The sequence below is a fragment of the Heterocephalus glaber genome, unplaced genomic scaffold (assembly GCF_053883595.1).
Source record: "Heterocephalus glaber isolate CG9 unplaced genomic scaffold, H.glaber_assembly_v1.0 deba00001504, whole genome shotgun sequence".
In the NCBI taxonomy this organism is placed as follows: Eukaryota; Metazoa; Chordata; class Mammalia; order Rodentia; family Bathyergidae; genus Heterocephalus; species Heterocephalus glaber.
The window spans coordinates 56837995-56861938 of record NW_028258324.1 but is presented as its reverse complement, the minus strand read 5'-3'; the positions used below and the strand labels follow the sequence as shown (position 1 = coordinate 56861938).

General features: G+C 32.5%; 1 protein-coding gene across 1 annotated transcript in view; it reads left to right on the top strand.

Annotated features, from left to right (window-relative positions):
* Positions 1-23944, top strand: part of Ccdc39 (coiled-coil domain 39 molecular ruler complex subunit) — a 45941-nt gene that overhangs the window by 9682 nt on the left and 12315 nt on the right. The window contains exons 7-16 of the mRNA XM_004834648.3: positions 887-1078; positions 5162-5265; positions 5573-5705; positions 8235-8429; positions 9326-9490; positions 11667-11804; positions 13594-13802; positions 19343-19466; positions 22776-22935; positions 23376-23482. Of these exons, the coding sequence (XP_004834705.1) occupies positions 887-1078; positions 5162-5265; positions 5573-5705; positions 8235-8429; positions 9326-9490; positions 11667-11804; positions 13594-13802; positions 19343-19466; positions 22776-22935; positions 23376-23482 (1527 nt within the window). The remainder of the gene's footprint in view (positions 1-886; positions 1079-5161; positions 5266-5572; positions 5706-8234; positions 8430-9325; positions 9491-11666; positions 11805-13593; positions 13803-19342; positions 19467-22775; positions 22936-23375; positions 23483-23944) is intronic.

The window sequence follows — 23944 nt, the reverse complement described above, 5'->3', positions numbered from 1 at the left end:
TTTTAGGATAATTTTCCCTACCACCTGCCTTGCAAGCACAAGGTCCTGAGTTCGATCCCCCATACCAAAAAAAAAAATCTATTGCCATCATATTACTTGTAAAAATCTCATTTGATCTTTTTGTTCCCCAGCATTAAAGTCTCATTTCACATGGCTTAAAAGTTGACCATGGCATTTGAATTTCTTCACAAATTTGCCTTACATGCTACCTTTCCAGTCTCACGCCTTTCATCTGTACCTGACCTTCTTAGGACTGTATTCCCTTCTCATACCTGCACTTTAGCCACGTTAGAGTACTGATGCATTTCCACTCATTTTTATAGGCGTGACTCAAATGACGCCTCCTGGGTAATTTCTTCTAGACATCTCTTGGATGAAATTCATCATCCCTTTGTTCCATAGTACCTTCTCAATATTTCATTGCATGTTCCATTTGTTGGTGCTTAAAACCAGCAAAAGCTGAAGTGAAGATATTCTTAATGAAACAAATAACTAAAATGTTACTTTTGAAAGATTAAAAATACCGATTTGTAAAATATTTGGAAACTTTCATTAAAACTCAAGTTTCTATGTGAAAAAAATATTTAGTGCTGTTAAAATTTTTAGATGTTACTCTTCACATATATAGGTCCACTGATTTTCTCATATTTTTAGCAAAGTTCCACATAGATAAAAGAAAGCATAGAGACATTTAACAATATGAATCTGTAAATATTGGTATGTAACATTAATATTTTACTTTTATTCATATGAAAATCTCTTAAAAAGTGTTCTCTTAATGTTAAATAAGCGTTGAATAATGAAAAAATAAAAACTAAATTCATTTTTATTTTAGTTTGTTCATATTAAACAAATATGTAAGTAAATGTATTTGTTTTGATTCCAGGCATTAACAAGGATAAAACAGGAAACAAGAGAAAAAGAAAGTTTGGTTAAAGAAAAGGTCAAGTTTTTGGAAAATGAAATTGGGAATAACACAGAGTATGAGAAAAGGATTTCTGCTGCTGACCGTGAAGTTTTAAAATGTAGAACAGAATATCAAAATCATGAATCCAGTAGAAGTCAGCTGAAGGATGAGGTATGTCAACTAAAAATGCTGGTTTATGCATTCATGACAAATTACTATGAAAATAGAATAAAGCCTTTTCATTAACGAACTACCTCCTGGTTCTGTTTTTAAAATTTCATCATTTATTTCAGAAATATATTCAGAGCATCATACTGTGTATGGCAATTTACTACTGGCACTCTTGCATAATATTTTATTACTATATATCAGTAATATAGAATAATGAAATTTGTTTTGGTGTACTGGTAAATGCATATAACATATTTTGTTTATTTTCATCCCTATTATTCCCTCTCCCCTCCTTAATTCCTTTTTTAATCTCTAGAAGTCAAGTGTTCTCTCTCCCTCTCTCTCTCTCTCTCTCTCTCATGCTTTCTCTTTTACATTGCTCATATAAGAGAAAACGTGATATTTAACTTGAGTCTGGCTTATTTTGCTTAGCATGATGGTTTCCAGTTCCATCCATTTTCCTGCAAATGACATGATTTCATTATTTTTTTAATGGATGAGTAATGTTCCATTGTGTATAGATACCATATTTTATCCATTCATCTGTTTACTGCCATCTCGGCTATTTCTACAGCCTAGCTATTGTGAAATGTGCAGTAATAAAAATGAATATGCCTATGTCACCTAGGCATGCTATGTTTAATTCTTTTGGATATATACTAAGGAGTGGTATAGCTGGATCAAATGGTATTTTTAGTCTTAGTTTCTTGGGGTTTTTTCATACTGCTCTCCTGATGATTGTACTAGTTTTCAGTCCCACCAATAGTGTAGAATATTCCTGGTCCCTCATTCCTCTCCAGCCTGTTGCTTTTTGTTTTTGTGATGACAGCCATTCTGACTGAGGTGAGATAGAATTTCAGTATTGTTTTAGCCCTTTGTACTTCTTTTGAGAGGTGTATGTTCAGTGCATTTGCCCAATTATTGATTGGCTTATTTAGTGTTTTTTGGAGTTAATATTTTTTGAGTTCTTTATATATTTTAGATATTAATCCTGTATCAGAAGAGTAGCTAGCAGAATAATATTCCATTGAATGGATATACCTCATTGTTTATTCATTCATTAGTTGATACACTTGGGTTGTTTATACTTTTTTTTTGGTACCGGTAATTGAACTCAGGACCGCGTGTTTGCAAGGCAGGTGGCGGCACCACTGAGCTAAATCCCTGGCCCCAGTTGTTTATATGTTTTAAAGCTGTTTTGACCAATATTGCTGAGCACATGAAAGTACAACTTTTGTGTAGAAGGGGATTATCAGTTTTGTAAATTAAATAAATTTATTTCATTAGTATATATTTGAAGTGCATAATGATAATATTCACTGTGTGGAGCTAGTACATGTACATCACACATATTGATTTTTTTTATGTCCCCTCTCCATTATCCCCATCTCTTGGACCCTTTTTCATCTGCAAAAGATCTATCTCCGTTTCCTATTACCTATCTTGTAAATATTTTTACACACTAGGATGTAAGAGCCTCAGTGTACTTTGAGATAGTTATTCTTAATGCTCTTTAATAGATTTTAAAGTTTCTTTTTTTAAAATTGTAGTTTTATTAAGCGATGATTGACAAGTAAAAATTGTATATGTTTATGGTGCAAAATATATTTTGACAGATATGTGAAATATTACCACGATCATGTCAATTTATATATTCATCATGCACTTAACTCTTTTTGGTGGTGAGAATATTTAAGATCTCTCTTAGCAAATTGCAAGTATGTAATAGATTATTAACCATGCAGTACTTCAGATTTCAAGAACTTATTCATCTTGTAACTGAAGATTTGTATTCTTTGATCAATATCCAGCCCCTGGTAATCACCATTTTACTATCTGTTATTGTGCATTCAACTTTTTTTTTAGATTCCACATTTAAATGAGATTATACACTATTTGTCCTCTCTGACTGGCTTATTTCATTTAGCATAATGCCTCAGGTTTTGCCTGTACTATTGCAAATGGGAGGATTTCCTTTTTAAGTAAGGCTGAATAATATTTGTGTGTGTGTGTGTGTGTGTGTGTGTGTAATAGCATCACATTTTCTTTATCCATTCATCTGTTTATGAACACTGAGCTTGTTTCCATATCTTGGCTATCGTGACTAATGGTGCAAAGAACATGGGAGTCTAGATACCTCTTCAACATGCTGATTTTATTTCCTTTGGATATATAAGCAGAAGTAGGAATCCTGGATTATATGGTAGTTCTAGTTTTAGTTTTTTCAAGGAGCTTTTATAATGTTTTTCATAGTGGCTGTAACACATTACATTTCAACCAAAAGCATTCCCTTTTCTTCACATCTTTGCCAACACTTATTTTTTTGACTTTTTGATAATAACCATCTTAGTAGTTACAGGGTGATATCACACAATAGTTTGATTTGCATTTTCCTGATGGTTAGTGATGTTGAACATCTTTTCATATACCCATTGGCCATTTGATGTCTTTTTTTGGAAAAAAGTTCAGGCCTGTTTTTAAATTGTGTCATTATTGTTACTGCTATTATTATTATTGAGTTATATGAGTTCCTTATGTGTTTTAGAGATTAATCCCTTATCAGGCAGATAATTTGCAAATATTTTCTCCCATTCCACATGTTGTCTTTTCATTTTGATTGTTCCTTTTGCTGAACAGAAATTTTAGTTGGACGGTCCCACTTGTTTATTTTTATTTTTGTGGTCTGTGATTTTGATGGCATATCCAAAAAATTATTCTGGACACTAGGGTCGAGGACCTCTTCCCATGTTTTCTTCTAGGAGTTTAATAGTATCAGATCTTACATTTAAGATCTTTGGTCCATTTTGAATTATTTCTATATATGGAGAAAGAGAAAGGCCTTACATTATTCTACATGTGGGTATTCATTATTCCCAAAGCCATTTATGGAAGAGTCTACCCTCTTCATTGTGATTTCTTGGCATCTTTGTTGATAATTGTAACTGTATGTGTGGATTTATTTCTAGTTTCCCTATTCTGTTCTATCTCTAGTCAATGTGTCTCTTCTTAGCTAGCTGTATATTGTTTTGGTTACTGTATTACTTTGTAATATAGTTTGAAGTCAGGAAGTATGATTACTCCAGCTTTGTTTTTCTTGCTCAAGATTTCTTTAGCTATTTGAAGTCTTTTTAGGTTCCATATAAATTTCAGCATTGTTTTTTCTGCTTCTGTGAAGAATGACATTGGAATTTTGATAGGGATCATATTGAATCTATAGAGAGATTTAGATGGTATGGACATTTTGGCAGTATAATTTCTTTCGATCCATGAAGTAGAATATCTTTCCATTTATTTGTGTGTTATATAATTTCTTTCATCAACATTTTATAGTTTTCCATGTATAGGTCTTTTACCTACTTGATTTAATTTATTAAATTAAATATTTTATTCTTTTTTATTTTTATTCTTATTTTTTATTTTATTCTTTTTTATTTATTAAATTAAGAATTTTATTCTTTTTTATGCTATTGCAAATGGATTTTTAAAAATCTCTCTTTCAGAAAATTCATCATTAGTGTATAGAAATAAACTGGTTTTTGTATGCTGATTTTGTATCCTACAACTTTATGAGATTTATTAATTCTAATTTCTTTGGTTGGAGTCTAAGTTTTTACCAATGTTCTTATGAAGGAGAAAATTCATGCCTTAGATTTGTTTTAATAATTTTGATTAACTGTAAAATGTGTGTCATTAGGATGTGTGTAGTTAAATGATGAGTTAGATTTTCCTGAGATTTTTCCAAATCCAACTAAACTTCTATGATTATCATAAGAATTTCATACATATCCATCAGTTTATTTTCAATCTTGTGATGTCTTCTTCCTGAGCAAGTCTCAGGATATTGGACACTTCTGCATTTACTTTTTAATTTATAGTTTTTTCGTATTATAAAACAAAGCCATTTAAAATTTGATATGAGAATAAATAACATGATCTCTGAAAATTTATTAATACAAGAAGAGTTGCTGTTTCTGTGAGTGTCATATAGGTTAAAACTTAAAATGGGCACAATAGACATTCTCAGAAATGAAACTATAATAAATAGAGTAACTTTGTAATTTTTGTCTGTTAACTAATTAATAGCTGGATTCTTTAAAAGCCACTGTAAATAGAACTTCCAGTGATTTGGAAGCTTTGAGGAAAAATATTTCCAAAATAAAGAAGGACAGTCATGAAGAAAGACAAAGGTAAGAAAAAAATGTACTTAAATGATTATTTATTACTTCTAGAAAATAATTATAATACTTAAGATTATATTTTGTTAAATAATTGTAATATTATAGCTACTGCATTATTAAGGTAAAAAATTTCCTGGCTTTTTATCACAGAAACTCAAGAGAAATGTTTTAATAGTTTTTTAGATGTAAAGTGGTAATAAAAAAGGTTTATAGAAAAAGAAAACTTCTAATTACAAAAGACATCTTAGGAAAAACTCTTGTTTGCTTTACATACTTTCTAGGCATGCTTTCTATCTTCTATATTTTCTGTATCTAGGTTACAAAAAATTAAAAATCATAATCAGATCATTAGCAAAAAATTAAATCATATAACTGAGAAAACCATGTCTGTGGAAGAGAAGGCCACCAATTTGGAAGATATGCTAAAAGAACAGGAAAAGGGTGTAAAGGTAAAGTTTACATTTAATTTTTAAAACTTACAGCAAACTTACCAGCAGTGAATTATACTCTTGAAAGCCTAATTAATTAGTCTCTTCCTAATCAGAAGACGAGAAGAAATTTTAAGAGGTTCCCTTGTATTTTTAGCATTTAACTCTAGTGCCTTCTTTTAAAGGTAGCCTTTCTACTGTGCCCCAGATTCTATGCCTTTCCAAAGTGTACTGTGTCTATGTCCCTGCTATCCATATATCTATTGGTACATTGCATATATATATCTTGAAAACTGTTCTTGTTTTACAACTGTTTTCCACCTGATTATGATTTTATTTTAGTTTATAATTAAATTCTCCTGTTGTGAAAAGCTGAAATAGGAGAATCACAAGTTGTAGCCGAGCCCAGTGAACTCAGTGACTTAGTGAGACCCTGTCTTAAAACTAAGACAAAAAAGGGGCTATGAGTATGTAGCTCAGTGTGAAGGCCCTGGGTTCAATTCCCCATCTACCAACATTCATTATCTGTATTTCGTCATCTATTGTATCTTTAACCCCTTATAATCTGGCATCATATTTTGGCAAATGGACTCCAAAGTGTATTTTAAGGGTGCACTTTATTAACTATCCTGGCAGCCTGTTCTACCCCAATCTCTGGTGTAGTGGTAGCATTAAAGCAAATTTCTGAGAAACTAGAAAAGACTGGTTCACCATTTCCTTTTGATAACTTCAGAGTGAACTTTAAGTGTGACATATTATGGTAGGCACTGCTTCTTGCTTTTACTCTATTTTGGGAGATGGGAGGAAGAAGAAGGAATAGCTTAAGATGTGAGCAAAATATCTGAACATTTTATGAGGCTTATATAAACTATGGCTGTATTTTTATTTGGACAGAATTCATTTTCCTCAGTATGCCATAAAATTCCTGAGTAATGAAGTCATACAGCATTCTTGACTTATGCGGTATCTGAATACAAATCGTATATTTTTTTAAAAAGTTGTGTTTTCTTCCCCTAAGAGCATGATTGTCTATGGCACATAAAAAGGGACAATATTAGGACTTACTAGAAACTTGTACTAGAACTTTTGAGAAAGACTGTGAAATTCATATGAATCAGACTTTTTGATCACAGAGAATAAAAAAAGTCTTAGATTTTTGAAGAAATTAGCTGAATTAGAAAAACAAGTATTGAGCTGCTGGTACTGTATGTAGCAGGGTTGTGTCATCATCTTGGTTTTGTTGCCGTTGTTTTTGTTCACTTGGAAAAACATGATGCCCCATGTTTTTTGGATAGATTCTTACTTATGACCAACCACTGATGTAAAACTGCCAGGCCATCTTGTAGAAGGTTTTAAACTCAATGGCAATTATCTATTATATGAAAGATAATGCACTGAATACCAGATATTTATTGCTTTGTGAAGATTTAAATGGTCAATGGCAAACTTCTGTTTCATGTTGAGCTTCAGTGGTTGGAAAAGAAAAATATGTTTATTTGGGTATAATAACTTAGAAATTATTTTAACATTTAAAGATGATAACTGCCAGTTGATTGGGGCCACTAGAAACCTAGAATATTTTGGTCATGAAGCCTCTAGATCAAGATACACTTGCCTCTGGGGGAGCACTGGGATTTGGGGTTTGTCCTTTTCCAGAGGGCTGGACACAGTGGTGAGACCAACTGGAGGCAAAATGTGAGCAATGAGTAGTGCCAGTAGGGTACTGGGCCCACCCCTGCAGCTCACAAAAGTTAGGAGTTAAATTTTCAGGAATTTTGTAGTTGGCTGCTAACCATAGCTACTATTAAAAATCACACAATATAGGCTTACAATTTAATACATTATATCCAAAACAAAAGTAATAAAAATTCAACACTCATCATTTCTAAGTTATTTAGTATATTTGACTATTAACTTTAAATTATTTAACATCTTTTGTGTCTGTATGCTGGAAACACTGAATAATGGTCTTTTCTTGTGTATCTCTTCTCAATTCTGCATTTAGCTGAATCATGTTAGTATCCATAGTGGGATTGTTTGTACCATTCAATTTGCAATTTCTCCTTACCTTTTCATCCATTGGAGAACTGATGCTTTAAAACCTGATCATCACTTGATAGTGCCCCAAAGAAGATGGAGGTTGTGTGATGTAATTTCTTTCCTGTTACACCTTCAAGACTCCAGTAAACTTTGTGAACTTACAAGTTGTTTGTCTCCAGTGGTCCCTTCCCACCCCACCAATCCTCTTCCCCCGAGGAACCAGTGGAGTGGCCTAGTTCTAGGGCTAGGGAAATGTGGGATGGAATTAAGATGACAGGCCAAGGTGCATGATACAGGAATGGAAAACTACTAACCTAGTCTACTAGAATAGACTGTAATAAATGTTGAAAATTTGTTGAAATTGTGGAAAGGGGTTTATATTATCAAGGGCTAAAATGTTGAGGAGAAGGTTTCATTTGTTTATGAGCTCCTCAATTACAGTCTTCATATAAATAAAACATTTCACGATATTATAATTTCCTTAACAACTATAATTATTATTATCACCAGGAAGTGGAAGTTCGATTGAACATAGTGAAAGATGTGCTGTTTAAGAAAGTTCAGGAGTTACAGACTGAGATGATGAAAGAAAAAGCTGTTGTATCAGAAATTGAAGGAACCCGTTCCACTCTGAAACATCTCAACAATCAGTTACATAAACTGGATTTTGAAACCTTAAAACAGCAAGAAATTATGTACAGCCAGGTAGGTGTTACTTGTGTAGATATCTTTCATATGGATTTGTTATAGTTGTGATAGTCAAGATATCCAGTATCCTAAGAAAACAAAGATTTCTAAGCAGTCTTTTGGAAATATAGACAGATGTTATGTGGGATATGGCTTTAGGTCAGCAGAAGGGCAGGGGGCTTTAAAAGCTGTTTCCTCCATCATAAATAAATAGGCAAGAGGATAGACAACTCTATTAAGGGTCAATCATGTTTTAAATAAACCTGGGACATGTGGACCCAGAATAAGACAAAAGTTATGGGATATCTGAAACCTAGAAATACTGTATGTTGATTCTTACTTGTACAAACATAGGTACTCCATCCCATCCCTACCTATTCTCCAGGCCAATAGAGTGCAACTATTTTTTTCAGTTTTTCTTAATTTTGTATGTATGTAGGTATGTATATTTATATATATGTATATATAATTTTAATTTCATCTAATGTATTCTTAGTTTCTTAAAAATGAAAATACTAAACTATAATTTTAAAAATAATTTACTACAAACCTTTCATGGCTATTTGTGACTATCTTCTTTGCATCTTTTAGAAAACATACCCTGAAAAATCCACATCCATGTAAATCTAGCAGATTTACTAAGGTACTATGAGAGTATGATAAACATCCACTGACTGGTTATATTTTCAGGTTATTTCTGCCTCATTCTTACGCACCTTGATTGTTGAAGAATAATTTGTTGTTGCTGCCCTTAGAGTAAGAATTTTATCTTGAATTACTGAAAGAGAAAAATGACTTTCAAAAATAATGACACCTGGGCCAAATTCAAGAAAATGCTCACTATTTTTATATTATAAACATGCTTTTAAATTGTTTGTATCCCCTTCCTGACACCTTTTTAAAAACTACCATAGGACTTTTACATTCAACAAGTGGAACGAAGAATGTCACAGTTAAAGGGAGAAATTAATTCAGAAGAAAAACAAGCTCTGGAAGCAAAAATTGTTGAATTTAAGAAGTCTTTGGAAGAAAAAAAGTCTACATTTGACCTTTTGGAAACACAGATCAAGAAACTTCATGTAACTTAGCCAAAAGACTTTTTTATTTTTATCTTTTCAGTACTGATTACCCATTCTCTTTTAAGTCAACATGGCCCTAAGACTACTTTTCTCAGGGTAGTCTATAGTGACTGTTGGATGTAGTGTTACTATTGACTAAGCATTTACTCCATGATAAATACTGCATGACATGTCTCTACACTTTTATTTCACTTAAGATATTATTTATTACCTGTTTTACAGATTAAGTAATTTGTCCAGTTACACTGTCAGCACATGGAGAGGAGAGGTAGGGTTTGATCCCCGATCCATTTGACTTCAAAATACTTTTTTTTTCATTTTTTTTCAAAATACTCTTAAAGAGTACACTGTTTAGAACACTTTCTACCAGGCTAAATGTCTTAATTGTTCCTTAAGTCAGAAGTACAATCTGAAGAAAGCTGTTGTTCTTTCACGAGACATTTATTATTATTCCACAAATTGCTTAGAATATTTCCAATTACTCTACTCAGTCAGAAAGGTGATAGTACTCCTCATCTTTGGGAATTTTATTATGTTTATTGTAAAGCCTATGTTAAAGTTTACCTGGGAGTATGCTTTAGGGAGTGAGAGCTGGGACCAGGACAGGTGAAAACCTGGGAGGGCGTCAATGTTAGTTCTGACTGGAAAGACTAGTGATGAGTGTCCTCTAGTGGTTGTAAGTAGAATTTTCCTGACGCTTGGAAGGAAGGCGGCAAAAGATGAAAGGGAGATGTCATTTTTTTTTTAAAGTTTTAAGATGTCAAAAGTTTGGTTTGGAGTTGTTTATAATTTGAAGAAATTTTTATCTGTTTCTTTGGTTTACTATAAAAGAACACAAGCTTTGAGATCAGATAAAACTTGTTTTGAAATTCAAGGTTATACCACTATTGCTATGTATTTAAACTTTTACTCATTATTATATGGAAAAGATTTAATATTATTACAGGGCATTTGGGAACTAGAAACAATGTACACCTTAGCACAGTGCTTTTACTAGGTACTTCATACATAAGTAGTACTGTTTTTTGTTTGTTTGTTTGTTTTGGTACCGGGGATTGAACTCGGGACCTTGTGCTTATGAGGCAGGCATTGGAACCACTGAGCTATATCCCTGGCCCTAGTAGTACTGTTTTTATTTAGAACATGATTTTGATTTATAATTGACAGCTGAGAATAGTATTATATTTTAACTCTTTTGTTCCAAATGTAAACTTATGAAATTATATCTTTATACCAAATTTATTTCTCTTCTTACTATCTGGCTGAAATCTTAAAGTCTTGTTGATGCTTCAGAAAAATACACGCAGTGAGAAAGGCTGAGCAGCCTGTGGGGTGGGGAGTGCCAGTGTGCATGTGGTGTCTTGGAACTAGAAAGTCTTCATTTCGGAAGCAAGAGGGGAGTAAGAGCACAAACCTTATTCTGGTTTCTGAGTAGGAAAAGGGAAGCGATTTTATATAAAAGAAGAAAGTGGTATCTGGTATATCTGAGTAATTTGTGCATCTGATGGAATTTGATTTTATCAAATATTTTCTCTCTAGAAATATTTAATTATACAATAGCAGCTGGCATTTACACGGCACTTTGGTGTGTCAGGCATTGTTGTAAAAACTTTTTGATAATTTCTTTAATTCTCATGATGACCCAGGGAGGTAAGAACTGTTCTCATCTCCACTTTAGAGATGAAGAAACTGAGGAAGAGTAGGTTGCCCACAAGTATCACATGGGTTACATACAATTAAAGCCCTGTGGATCCAGAGTTCCAGAGGGAACCTGTGGATCCAGGTTCTATCTATGCTTTCTGTAATATTTTTACCATCTAGGACTTGAATAGAATCAAACATTCCAGAAAGGGAGTGGTGAACGCTATAATGAAATAAAATGTATGCTCTCATCTCATAAATGGTGAGCACTTAATAATTTAGGTTGAAGTGAAACCACATATATTCCCTAGAATTACTGAACTCAGACTAAACCTAAAATATCAATAGATAACAAAGTAAAAATGTTTCTCTGTGAGTATCCATCTGTATTATATTAGAGGCTTAGCATGATGAGAGATTAAAATATTACTATAAATAATGAAGAATATATAATTAAAACAAGATATGTTTATTATAGTATGTACTTAAATTGTTATTTAAAACATATTTTATGTATTTTTTTTCCTTTTAACAGAATGATCTTTACTTTATCAAGAAGTCGAACAGTAAAAATTGTGATGAAAAACAGTCCCTTTTGACTAAAATAAATGAATTAAACCTTTTTATCAACAGCTCAGAGAAAGAACTCAACAAAGCCAAAGTTTTTAAACAGGTGCTATAAAATTATATGCATATATTTTTAAAAGCCATATGTTTTCATGTTCATTGTAGAAAGTTTTAAAAGCAGTGAATAATGAGGAAGAAAAAGATCATGTGTCAAAGTCTATTATTTCTTTCTTTTAAAAATTTGGCTTTATATGTTTTATTTTAAAAAACTTTAATATACATGTTCCTAAAACATTAACTACTCTTTAAAAAATAACTCTTAAAGACTTTCTACAAGTATACTTCACAAAGTTATTACAATTTAAGCATTTTCTATCTTACTTGTTTGCATCCTTTGTATCCAGTGTTTTGGCACATATGTCATTGAAGAGTTGTTCAATAAATTCCTAACTGTATAATTATGGTTCAAAAAATGAATATTTTTGGTGTCTCAAAACTAATTTTAAGCCAAATTGCCCTCTAGACATTTGATTAATATATCTTGGTAGCAATGTATAAACATTCTATTTTATTTACTACCACTGACTCTGGATGTTTTAATTTACAAAAGCATTGCCAATTTAGTAGACAAATAATAGTATTGCATTGTTTAAATTGGTGACACTTGAAACATTTTGTTTAAAGATAAAATTTAAATTTATTTATTTATTTGGTACTGGGGATCATAACTTGGGACCTTGCGCTTGCAAGGCAGACAGCAGAACCACTGAGCTAAATCCCCAGCCCAAGGGGAAAGGAAAGAGAATGGAATCAATATGAGAAAATAAAAAAATGAAAACAAAGTCTTTTTAAATAGGGAGGGATGGAGGGGTTGAAGGGAAGGCAGGGGAATCGGGGAAAAATAAGAACCAAGAGAGATTATGTAAAGGTGGAAATTTCCAAGGATGAATGTAACTGTATTGTATACCTAAAATGTACCAATGAAATTAATTTAAAAAAGATAAAATTTAAAACATTTATGTTTAAATAGAATGTTTCTAACATTTTTCCATTATATTATGTTCCATAATTTTTCTTTTTGGATATCTAGTTTATATTCTTGGCCCATTTTTTTCCATTGAGAAAGTTGTATTTTCAATTGTTTTGTGAAATATTTTCATATTTAAAAATATTATCTCTTATAATCAACATTTTTCCTATTTAACTTTAAATTTTCAGTGTTTTTGTTAAAATTTTGTTAAAATCCTTTTGTTAAACATCAAGTCTTTAGGATTTTTTCACTTTATAATTTTTATGCTTAGAAGCTTCTAAAAATCAGTTTGCTATTTCTAGTAGTTGCATTGATTTAACTTTTATATTGTTTTTTCATCCACCTGGAATCTATTTTTGTTCATTTTAGATACAGGGATTTAATCTTTTCTCAACCTGAAAAGCTATGTTTATGAAATATTAAAATCTTATGTTCTGGAGTATTTGTTTCTATACTTTCTTTCTGAAAATTGATCAACTTGCTTACTCTTATGGCAATACTCATGACTGAATTGTTTTAAAATAAAAATATTTTTCCATATTATTTTATGAAATTTAGCTTATAAAAAGTTCATCTATATAACTTTATGTTTCCTGGATATTGTAAGTTTAAATTTTAAGAATAACTTTTTCCTTTTGTATTTTAGTAAAGCTTGAATTTAAAATTGAACTATAAAACATGATTTGGAATAGCCATTCTCTACTTCTTTAAAAGAAAAAATAGAATCATGACTAATTTAGATTTAGCCAATGGTCAAACTAGAAAAATGTTATATTTTCACATTTGACTTTTATAGCAATATAAATATTTTAATTTGGTACAAAGATGATTATTTCAATATTTGAAAATTTTCTTATGTTCATAGGATTTGATGATAGAGGATAATCTTTTAAAACTTGAGGTTAAACGTACTCGAGAAATGCTTCACAGTAAGGCAGAAGAAGTTCTTTCCCTGGAAAAAAGAAAACAGCAGTTACTTACAGCTATGGAAGAGCGAACCGAAGAAATTAAGGTGCACAAAATGATGCTTGCCTCACAAATAAGATATGTTGATCAAGAAAGGCAAAACATAAGGTAATTAACAGAGTTTTAAAACACTGTTGAAGAACTTTGAGAAAAAATGTTAAGGCTGATATTAGAGAACCTCTTTAAAAAAAAAGAGAAAATAGAACCTCTTGCTTCCTTTACCATCTGGATGCTTATTATTTTTTATTTATTTGAAAAGTCTTTTAATATAAGATATAGGGCATATTATAGCCATCAGTCTAGGTTCTTTCTTTTCTTTTTCCTTTGGCTGTTTCTTCAGTTTGTCCCTTTGATACTAAGATTGCTAGTCCACTTGGAATTGACTTTTGTATATGGTTTGTTATGTAAGGATCTACTAATGTTTTAGTTTTTATATATACCCATAGCTGCACTCACTGAAGGGGTTTTCTAGTAGGTATTTTCATATCTTTCATAAGATTATTCCTAGAGAATTTTTAAATGTTACTTTCAATGTTATTTTCCTTTAAAACATTTCATTTTTGGTCTGTTGCTCGTATAGACAAACATTGTACAGTTAATTTCTGTAAGTTTTGAACAATCTTGCTTAATCTGTAATTCTAACAATTGATCTGTAGATTTTAAATTTTGTAGATATTTCATCATATCATTGTAGAAGGATAATACTTTTCTTTCCAATTTTTATAGCTTCTTTTTCTTCCTTTACTGTACTTGCTAGACCTCCCATTCAACACTGAATAATGGTGATTATAGGTACTTTTGTGCCTGACCTCAAAGACAAAGCTTTGATTATGGCTGCACATGGATTGTTCTATCATTAAGTATAAATGTTACTGAGGTGTGGTGTGTTTTTTTCCCTATGCTGAGGATTTAACCCAAGGGCTTAAGGATATGCTGTACCACTAAGCTACATCTCCCAGCCTGTTTAAGATACCTTTTATCATATGAAGAGAGCTCCCATATTTTCTTTTTTTTTTTTTTTTGGTACCTGGGATGGAACTCAGGACCTTGCGCTTAAGAGGCAGGTGTGGTGCCACTGAGCTAAATCCCTGGTTCTCCCGTATTTTCTTTATTTTATGTTTTTCGAGACAGGGTCTCACTATGTAGTTCAGGCTATCCTTGAACTCACTATGTAGCCTGCTGGCCTTGAACTTGTGTTGATCCTCCTGCTTCAACCTCCTGAGTGCTGGGATTACAGGCATGCACCATGTCTAGCTCTTTCTCCCATATATTCTTATTTCTTGATAAGAGGTTGTTTTAATTTGTTTAGGGGAATATATGTTGACTTTTATTATATACATTTTTCTGTATTTCTTGCCATGAAGTAGCCCTATCTATTAATGTAATTAATTACATTGATTAGAGCCAGGTATGGCAGTACACACTTGTAATCCCAGCATTTGGGAGCCTGAGGCAGGAGGATCACTGCCAAATTCAAGGTCAACCTGAGCTACATAATAAGTTCAAGGCCAGTCTGAACTACATAGCCAGACTCTGTCTCAAAAAACAAAAAACAACAAAAATTACATTGACAGTTTTTCAAAGTTAAACCAAATTTACGTTCCTTGTATGCCACATTATCCTTTGTAATTTTGAATTTTGTCTAATATTTTAATGTAATTTTTGCATCTATGCTTATGTATATGTGACCCATAAGTCTCTCTGTTCTACTAACCTTATTAGATTACCAGGTTATTAAGGTTATGTATACTGTCATAAAATGACTTCTGTGTTTCTTATAGTTTTATATACTAAACTTACAAAAAAGTAGAATTATATCTTTATTGAATTTTCAAAGATCACATTAATAAAGCCATTGGGGAGCTGGAATTTTTCTCTGGGATAAGATTTTCAACCTTTGGTTCATTTTATTTATTGGTTGTAGAACAACCCAGATTTTGTATTTCTATTTGATTTAATTTTGGCAAATTATATTTTTTTCCATGGGAAATGTTCCATTTCATCCAATTCAAATTATTTCTATCAAGCTGTCTATAACATCATTTTATTATTTAGTAGTTATAATATTTATAGATATGACTGATTTTCATTCTTGATACTGGTTATTTGTTCCTTTTTTGAGTGGGATGAGTCTTACCAGAAGGTAATCAGATTTATCAGTTTTTAAAAATCTTATTGATCTTTTTTGTCAATCTCATTGTTTATTTACTTTCATTAATTTCTGACCTCATGTTTATGATTTTTGCCGTTTTGTGGGTTTTAAATGTTCCTTTTCTATTTCTTTGAGGTAAATATATAATTTATTAATCTTAAACTTTGAAGGATAAAAAATTTCCTCTAAGTGTTATTTTAGTAGCATCTCACAAATTTTGAAATTGCCATGTTTTGCCTTTCTTTCATTGTTTTAGGTGAAGTTTTATTAAATAGATAACTTTACTGAGGTATGATTCAGATACAATAAATGACATATATTTAAAGTGCATAATTGAAATGTATACCTGAGAAACTATCACCACAAGCAAGATAGTTAACACATCATGACCCCCCATAGGTTTCCTTGTGACCCATTGTAATTCCTCCCTCCAGTCTTTTCACATGTATTCCTCCTAAGCACCAAATGATCATTTTATCCATAGATCTTATTTTTAAAAATTATTAAGACAGAGTCTCATTATGTAGTTCAGGCTGGACTTGAACATACTATGTAGCCCAAGCTGGCCTTGAACTTGTGATGATTCTCCTGTATTAGTCTCCTGACTGCTGGGATTACAGGGGTTTGGCACCATGCCTGGATTATCCATAGAATTTAGACTGCATTTTCAAGAGTTTTATATCATGGAACCCATTAGTAAATATTCTTTTTTGGCTTCTTTCATTCAGCATAGTTATTTTGAGATTTATCCATGCTGCTTTTCATCAGAAGTTGCCACACTTTTGTAAGGGATAATAAATATTATGGTACTTTGCAGGCCTTTTGGTCTTTGTCTCCATTAGTCAACTCTACCACTGTAGAGTAAAAGCAGCCTTAGAAAATATGCAAATGAGCATGGCTGTGTTCCAATAAAACTTTACAGACACTGAGATTTTAATATAATTTTCATCTTTCATGAAATATACTTCCTTTTTCCCCAATAACTTAAAAAACTAAAAGCAACTCTTTGGATGTGAGCTGTAGAAAAACAAGTGGCAGGCAATTCATAATAGCTAAATCTTGGAAGCGCCCTGTATATCTATCAACAGATGAATGGATAAAATGTGGGATTCATACATAATGGAGTACTATTCTACCATAAAGAAGGATAAACTTAGGGCCGGGGATTTAGCTCAGTGGTTCCGCTGCCTGCCTTGCAAGCGCAAGGTCCCGAGTTTGATCCCGGGTACCAAAAAGAAAAAAAAAAAGGACAAACGAGTCATTTGTAGGAAAATGGATGCACTTTGAAACTATAATGTTAAGTGAAATAAATCAGACACAGGCTTCGATATTGCATGGTTTCTCTGATATGAGAAGCCCAAATATAAATGAAGAGCAAAATAAACGATAATAATAGGAAACAGGGAGATCTTTTGCAAATGGAAGGGGGGGGCAAGAGATAAAGAGGAGAGGGAGAAGAGAAGGGAATGAAAATCCAATTAACATGTGTTATGTATGTGTACCCACTCCTTACAAGGAATATAATCATTATGTATTACAAACATGGACTAATAATAAAAAACCCAAAACAGGTAGCAGGCAGGATGATTTGCCTGTCCTGGCTTTTCATTACTGTTATTAGTATTCCATTGTGTGTGTTACCCAAATTTGTTTATTCATATACCTGATGATAATTGAACATTTGCATTGTTTCCAGTTTTTACCTATTATAAACAAAGCTGCTAGGAACATATGTATTTTTGGCATGATACATACTTTCCTTTTTCCTGGAAAAATACCTAGTAGAGGAATTTCTGGATCAAAGGGTAGGTCTATACAGTATTTGACTTTTCAAGAAGTATTAAGAAATTTCCATGAATTCAATCTATCTTTCCTGCCTTTCATTGGTTTAGTGAATTTCATTTCCCCATTTTTCCTCTTTAATTGTATGGAAGATATGCAATTAATTATTTTGTTGGTAATTTGTAAAGTCAAAAGAAAAATTATTTTCCTTCTTCTAAGAAAGATTTTGCACTTTTTACTTCTACTTTTTCTCTTCTCATATTTCATGTATTATTGAAAACACTGATTATATTCTTTGAGTTTACAGTACGCTTTAATGAGAAAGTCAATTTACCTTGTAGGGAACCTGGTTTTCGTTTTCTTTGTGGAAGCTTTGGGGTAGTCTTTTGGTGTTTTATAATTTATCTGTATGTGTTTTGATGTGTTGTCAGTTTTCAAGTTTCGCTTTGGGTCAGGTGAATTATTTTTGTATTACAGTACTTTTTTCTCATCTGCAGTCTGTATGTTCTCAATTGTTGCTCATTTTTAGATGTTGGCCTTTCCAGATCTGTCCTCTTGGTTTTAAAATTTTTCTCATTTTTATTCTTTCTCAAAAAATTTAATTTTTTCTTCATCCCCCTCTCTTCTGGCTAGCTTCCCTCATCTTTTGCTGTCTCTCCAGATTACTAATTGAATCTTTATTCTTCTTTGCTATTGAAAAGAACTCATTTCCAAACACTGTTGTTATTTCATTGGCCTTTTTGTTGTTGTTTTGTAGCAGCTCATCTTGTTTTATGGAAATCCTTGGAGCTAGTATCCTGACTTTTAGAGAATACTAATTAGAATACTTTGAAAGTTCTCTTCTATGCATTACCAGATTCTCTCAAGATCTATTGTGTTCATTTTATTCTTTTAATTCATCTTGTTAGCATTTCATAAATATTTGATGGTCCTTGGTTTTCTGTGAATATTGATAAATGCTTAATACATAATCAGCAGATATTGGTTTAACTAGCAGCTAAAGGTTTTCTCTGCAATTAAGTCAATCTCTTCAACAGATCTCCTCCTTAAATGGTAGCCTTATTTAAGCTCTGAGTTAGTTTGTCCTTAAGCACAGATAATTATTAGGCAGGGTTAGGACTTCCATGGTCACAAAAAGTTAAGTGCTTATTTTGAGTGATGAAGACTATTTCACTGGTAAATGGAACATCTGTTCATTTACTTACATATTATGGAAATCTGGAATTACTTCATGTTCTTTTTTACTTCTCTAATTCTAACATATATATTAGAAACTATGCTAATTTTTTGATTATCATTGGAGCAGAAACCATTACTGTCAAAACCACTTTTCTAATAGTTGGGTTGCCTAAGCTTGAGGTTTCTCAGTTGTGACACAAACCCCACTGTACTTGTATAGCATCCAGTTGAGCCCTTTCTTGTAGAGAGTTAAGGGGGAACCAATGGAAATACAAAGTTCATGTTACTCGCTGGGCCATGAATTATAAAGTCCTTTGCTTATGCCACATTAAAATCTCTTTCTGCCAGCATCCATGAAACTGTGGCATACTCGTTCAGCTTTCAAATAAGGTCAAATGTCAAACCCTCCACAGTGAATTAACTAAATTAAAAAGCACAACACATGTAACCTGTCTAAATTCAATAGTAACACAAATCCAAATATTTTCAATAAGAACACATTAGTCTTTTAATTATTTTTGTTTTTTCATATTAGTGGGGAGTTCCATGAACGACTCAGTAAAATTGATAAGCTGAAAAATAGATATGAAATTCTTACTGTTGTTATGCTGCCTCCTGAAGGTGAAGAGGAGAAAACACAGGCCTATTATGTAATAAAGGTAATGTTCATTGATTTATATTAGTATAAAGTATCCTTTCTTTGTTCATTTATAGTTATCTTCTAGATTTAAAAGAACCATACTGAAAAATTCTCCAAAATACTGCAGTTATTCACTTTATTAGAGCCATTGACTATTGCACTTAAGGATCAAAACCCTCGTTGTTGGATGGGGATACTAAGGCACTATCTGTTTTATGTGCCTCCAGTCCATGAGGTCAAAGCACTGCCCTCTAGTTTCCAAGATCTATTGCTAACTTCCTCAAAACTCTTTCACCCCATTGTAGGTTATCTACTCAACCATTCTGTCTTAACACTTTTTTTTTTTAATCATTTAAATCATGTCATTTTCTCTCATTTAGTCAAGACTCATAATGTTTTGTTCTAAGACTGTCACTTTGGGCACCTTCAGAATGCATCTGACAACCGGTTCAACATGAAGGTTTTTCACTATAGCCAGCTGCTTCCATGCCATGCCCAGGACATTATCATCCTCTGGAGTTACATCACTCTGAATCTTAAACTCCAGTTTACCGCTGTAGTCCTGGTAAGCAGCTGTCCAGAGACAAAGAGGGCTGGCTGCTCTTTGCTTTCTTATTATACAGGAGACATATCAGATGAAACTGCATTCTGACGTTTGAGAGTTTTCTGCCATCCTATGGTTACCTTTACCTGAAAACCCATTAGAGGAAATCCAGAAGTGATAAGGAATTGGATGTAATTTTCCCTCTGAATACTGCATTATTCACTTTCCCATGAAAAATAACTAAGTAGGTGTGATTTCTTTTATAAAATGTCTAGGAAATTACTCAACACAAGTGTCTTTGTACCACACGAGTGGAGCGGGGAGATCTCTCAATTTATACTTTCGGAAAATGGTCCTTGTGGATACTCTGCAGGTTCTATGTATCCCTTAAGCTCCAAAGTTTTCTTGTATGGTCTTTCTTCAGGATTGCCCCTAACACATACACTAAGTTGGAGTGTTTAGCACTTTTACTTCTGGAAATTCTGCCTAACTTATGGGGAATCAGTTCTCTCCAAGCTTTCTTGTCATCAGCTTAAGTGAAATTTCTCATCTTATGCTCAGCAGTTTAAGTCAAGATGAATGTTCTGACAAGGCTAGTTCATTCAGAGGCCAAGAGGGAGAATGTTTTATGTCTCTCCTATTTTCTGGTGGTTTACCAGCAGTCTTTGGTACTTCTTGGCTTGTAGGTATGCCACCCTGATGTCTTCACCTTCACTTGTTCTTCTTGTCACCAGTCTTTCCTCAGTACACATCCATGTCAATTTCCCATTTTCGCCAGATATCAGTTACACTGGATTAAGGGCCACCCTAGTGAGTTCATCTGCAAAGATCTTATTTCCAAGTAAGGTCACAATGAGGTACTCAAGGTTAGGATTTCAGTTTATCTTTTTTTCATGGACATATTTCAACTCATAGTCTGATTAGGGGTCTTGCAGTAGTCTGTGGCCTATGGGGCATACATATATGGCTTTTAGTTTTAATATCTTATAGTATTCTCTTTTTTAACAGCTAGACTGAAAAATATAATTAACCAATGATGAACTGGCATATTTCAAATCTTATTTCCAAGTTCCTCTTAACTCTTATAGGGATCTAATTCTGACTCTAATGTAGAGCAACTCTCCAGTTAAGGTACTTGAAAATGCTTTGAAATGTTAAAACGTTATTTAAAAGTTTTCCAAATATCAAATTCTCTAGGCCAAAATATACATTTAATAATCTGATTTTACCAGCTGATAGAATAACTTTAGAACTCCAAGGTATACTATGGAATTAGATTAGGAATTATAGGATGAACAAATTCAATTTCTTCAACTGAAAAATGAAGAACGGAGCTCAAAAGGGAAGTGAGTTACTGTGACTCAATTCATGGGTAGTCAAGTCACGACTAAAACCTGAATGTTCTGATTCAATCCCACCCACTCCCCACTACACTATATTCCAAGTGAAATGGTTGCCACATCTACACTTAAAGAAATTAGATATAACATATCTAGCAACTTTTTTGTTTTTGCTAAGCTTTCAACACATAAAAGTTGAACATATGGGGCACTATGTGATGTTCTCATACATGTGTACAATGCTAACACATAAGAGCAAGCACCTCTTTTAAAATTAGTAAGCATCTCTTTCCTCAAATATTTATCCTTTTTGGCTTTTACTATGTAGTATGTTACAAAAGTATGTATAATTCATATTTTGAAAAGTAATAGTGAAAATGTTAAAAACTGAAATGTTACTTATAAAACATCTTTCTCATTTACGACATTCTGGTTTAAATACGTACCTAGGGACTGACTTAAACAATTAGTTGATTTTGACTAAATATCGATTTTCTGATTTGTGTTTAGTACTGGGAGCTGATGCCAGGTAGCTTGAGCTACATCCTCAGCCCATTTTTATTTGAGGTAGGGTATTGATAAATTGTCCACGCTGGCCTCGAACTTGCAATCCTCCTGCTCTAGCAAGGGAAAAAGTAGTGTCTGCTCAATAGTGGTGAGAATTTCAACAGAAATAGTATTCATTTCCAGTTAACATCAGAAAAGGCCTGTCAATTGTCCTCTCCATTGCCCAGGCAATGTCCTAGAACTTGTGCCATCATGCCCAGCTTTATGTCATTTTTTTCATACAGATGCATGCTACTTCTGTCAACCTCTAATCTGAGAAATTCTTTGAAAGTGTTTGGAAGAACTCTAGAAAGCCTAGCCCAGTGAGCTACCTTGATAAAAAGTCACTGAGTACTGTATGTCAACCTCACAGAAGAAACTGGTTTTGGGACTTCCAAGTTTTCTAGTTACATTTATCACAATGATCTTTTTTTTTTTACTTTACAAAATTCTTTAAAATTGTGACAATACACCGGAAATTATTATTTTCCACCAAACACCTTTTTCACTTTTTACTTCACTCCAAGATTTGACATAGTAGTATTTCTGAATTTTCAGGCTTAAAACATTCTAATTTAATACCTACTGTCAAACCCCTTACTCTAGTTAACCCTTTTTCTCTTTTCAGTAAATTTCATACTGCTTCACTTTTTGGCAACTGTTTGCTAGTTCTATGTAAGTTTTGGTTAATTACTACATTTCCATCAGTTTTTGTATCCTATGTATCACATTTTGAAGGCCTGAGGATTTGGTCTTCTACTCTAAAGCAAGTAAAAGAAACAAATGCCTGGGAACATATGCAGGCCCTAAAGTAAACTGACACTGTTTTGAGTTTATTGTCTGCTTTAAAGACAGACATTTCCCCTATGATAAATAACTTTACTTCTGTTCTTCATAGGCTGCTCAAGAAAAAGAAGAACTTCAAAGGGAAGGTGACAGTTTGGATGCTAAGATTAACAAAGCTGAAAAAGAAATCTATGCTCTAGGAAATACCTTGCAAGTCCTGAACAGCTGCAACAGAAATTACAAACATTCTTTTAAAAAAGTGACTCCATCTAGTATGTAGGAATTTAAAAATAAATAAATAAATAAATAAATAAATAAATAAATAAATAACAAAAGCTGATACTTAAGAAGAGGAACACTATGAGGCATGGATAAAAAAAGTGTACCATGTTTCATTGGGTCAGAAAAATCAACTACCCTTCTCCTTCCCCTTTGAGTAATTGGTCTGCTAACGTGTTAAATTATTAGTGCTACTGGTATGTGGTGTATCACTTCTCTGGGAACTAATTTTACACCTGAAAAAAAAAAGCATGTTGTTGCTGTATATTAACCAAAGAAATGGCTACTACATTCCCAAATGGTTTTTCTTCAGGTAGAAGGAATTTAACCTTTCATAACAAAATACTGTTACAAGTTGAGTGTATATAATACTTTTAAGATTCTTGCTATATAGTATATTGAAAATTCAAATTAAAAATTCTTTGAATTCTAGGTGATGAGTATCAGCTAAAAATTCAACTAGAAGAACAAAGAAGAGCTGCTGATGAAAAATACAGATATAAACAGAGACAAATTAGAGAACTTCAAGAAGACATCCAGGTAAATTCTATATGCTCTTTAGAAATAAACACTTGATAAAAACCAATTATCATTATCAATACTTCTAGTCTCTTAGTCCTCCACAAAGAAGACAGTTACTTAGAGCCTCTTTAGGGAGACTAAGAGATACAAGTCTTAATTTAAAGACTCAACACTTATCTCATTTAAACAAATGACGGCAGTATTAGGTAAATCAGTTAAAATCCCAGTGTTAGGAACTGACAGTTATTAGTTGATGGATTACAGCTAGCAAATTATCTATTCACCAATTTAATATCTATTTATTGGACTTTTATTCCTTAAAGATCATATTAAGACTGCTCCTTACAGTTTAAAAGATAAAAATAATCTAAAGGAAATCATGGAAAGACAAAAAACACGCTTTGTAAGCAGGCCCTAACTGTATAAACTTTTTTTAACAAAGAAAGCTGAAAACAGATGATATAAATTGTTAACCTGAAA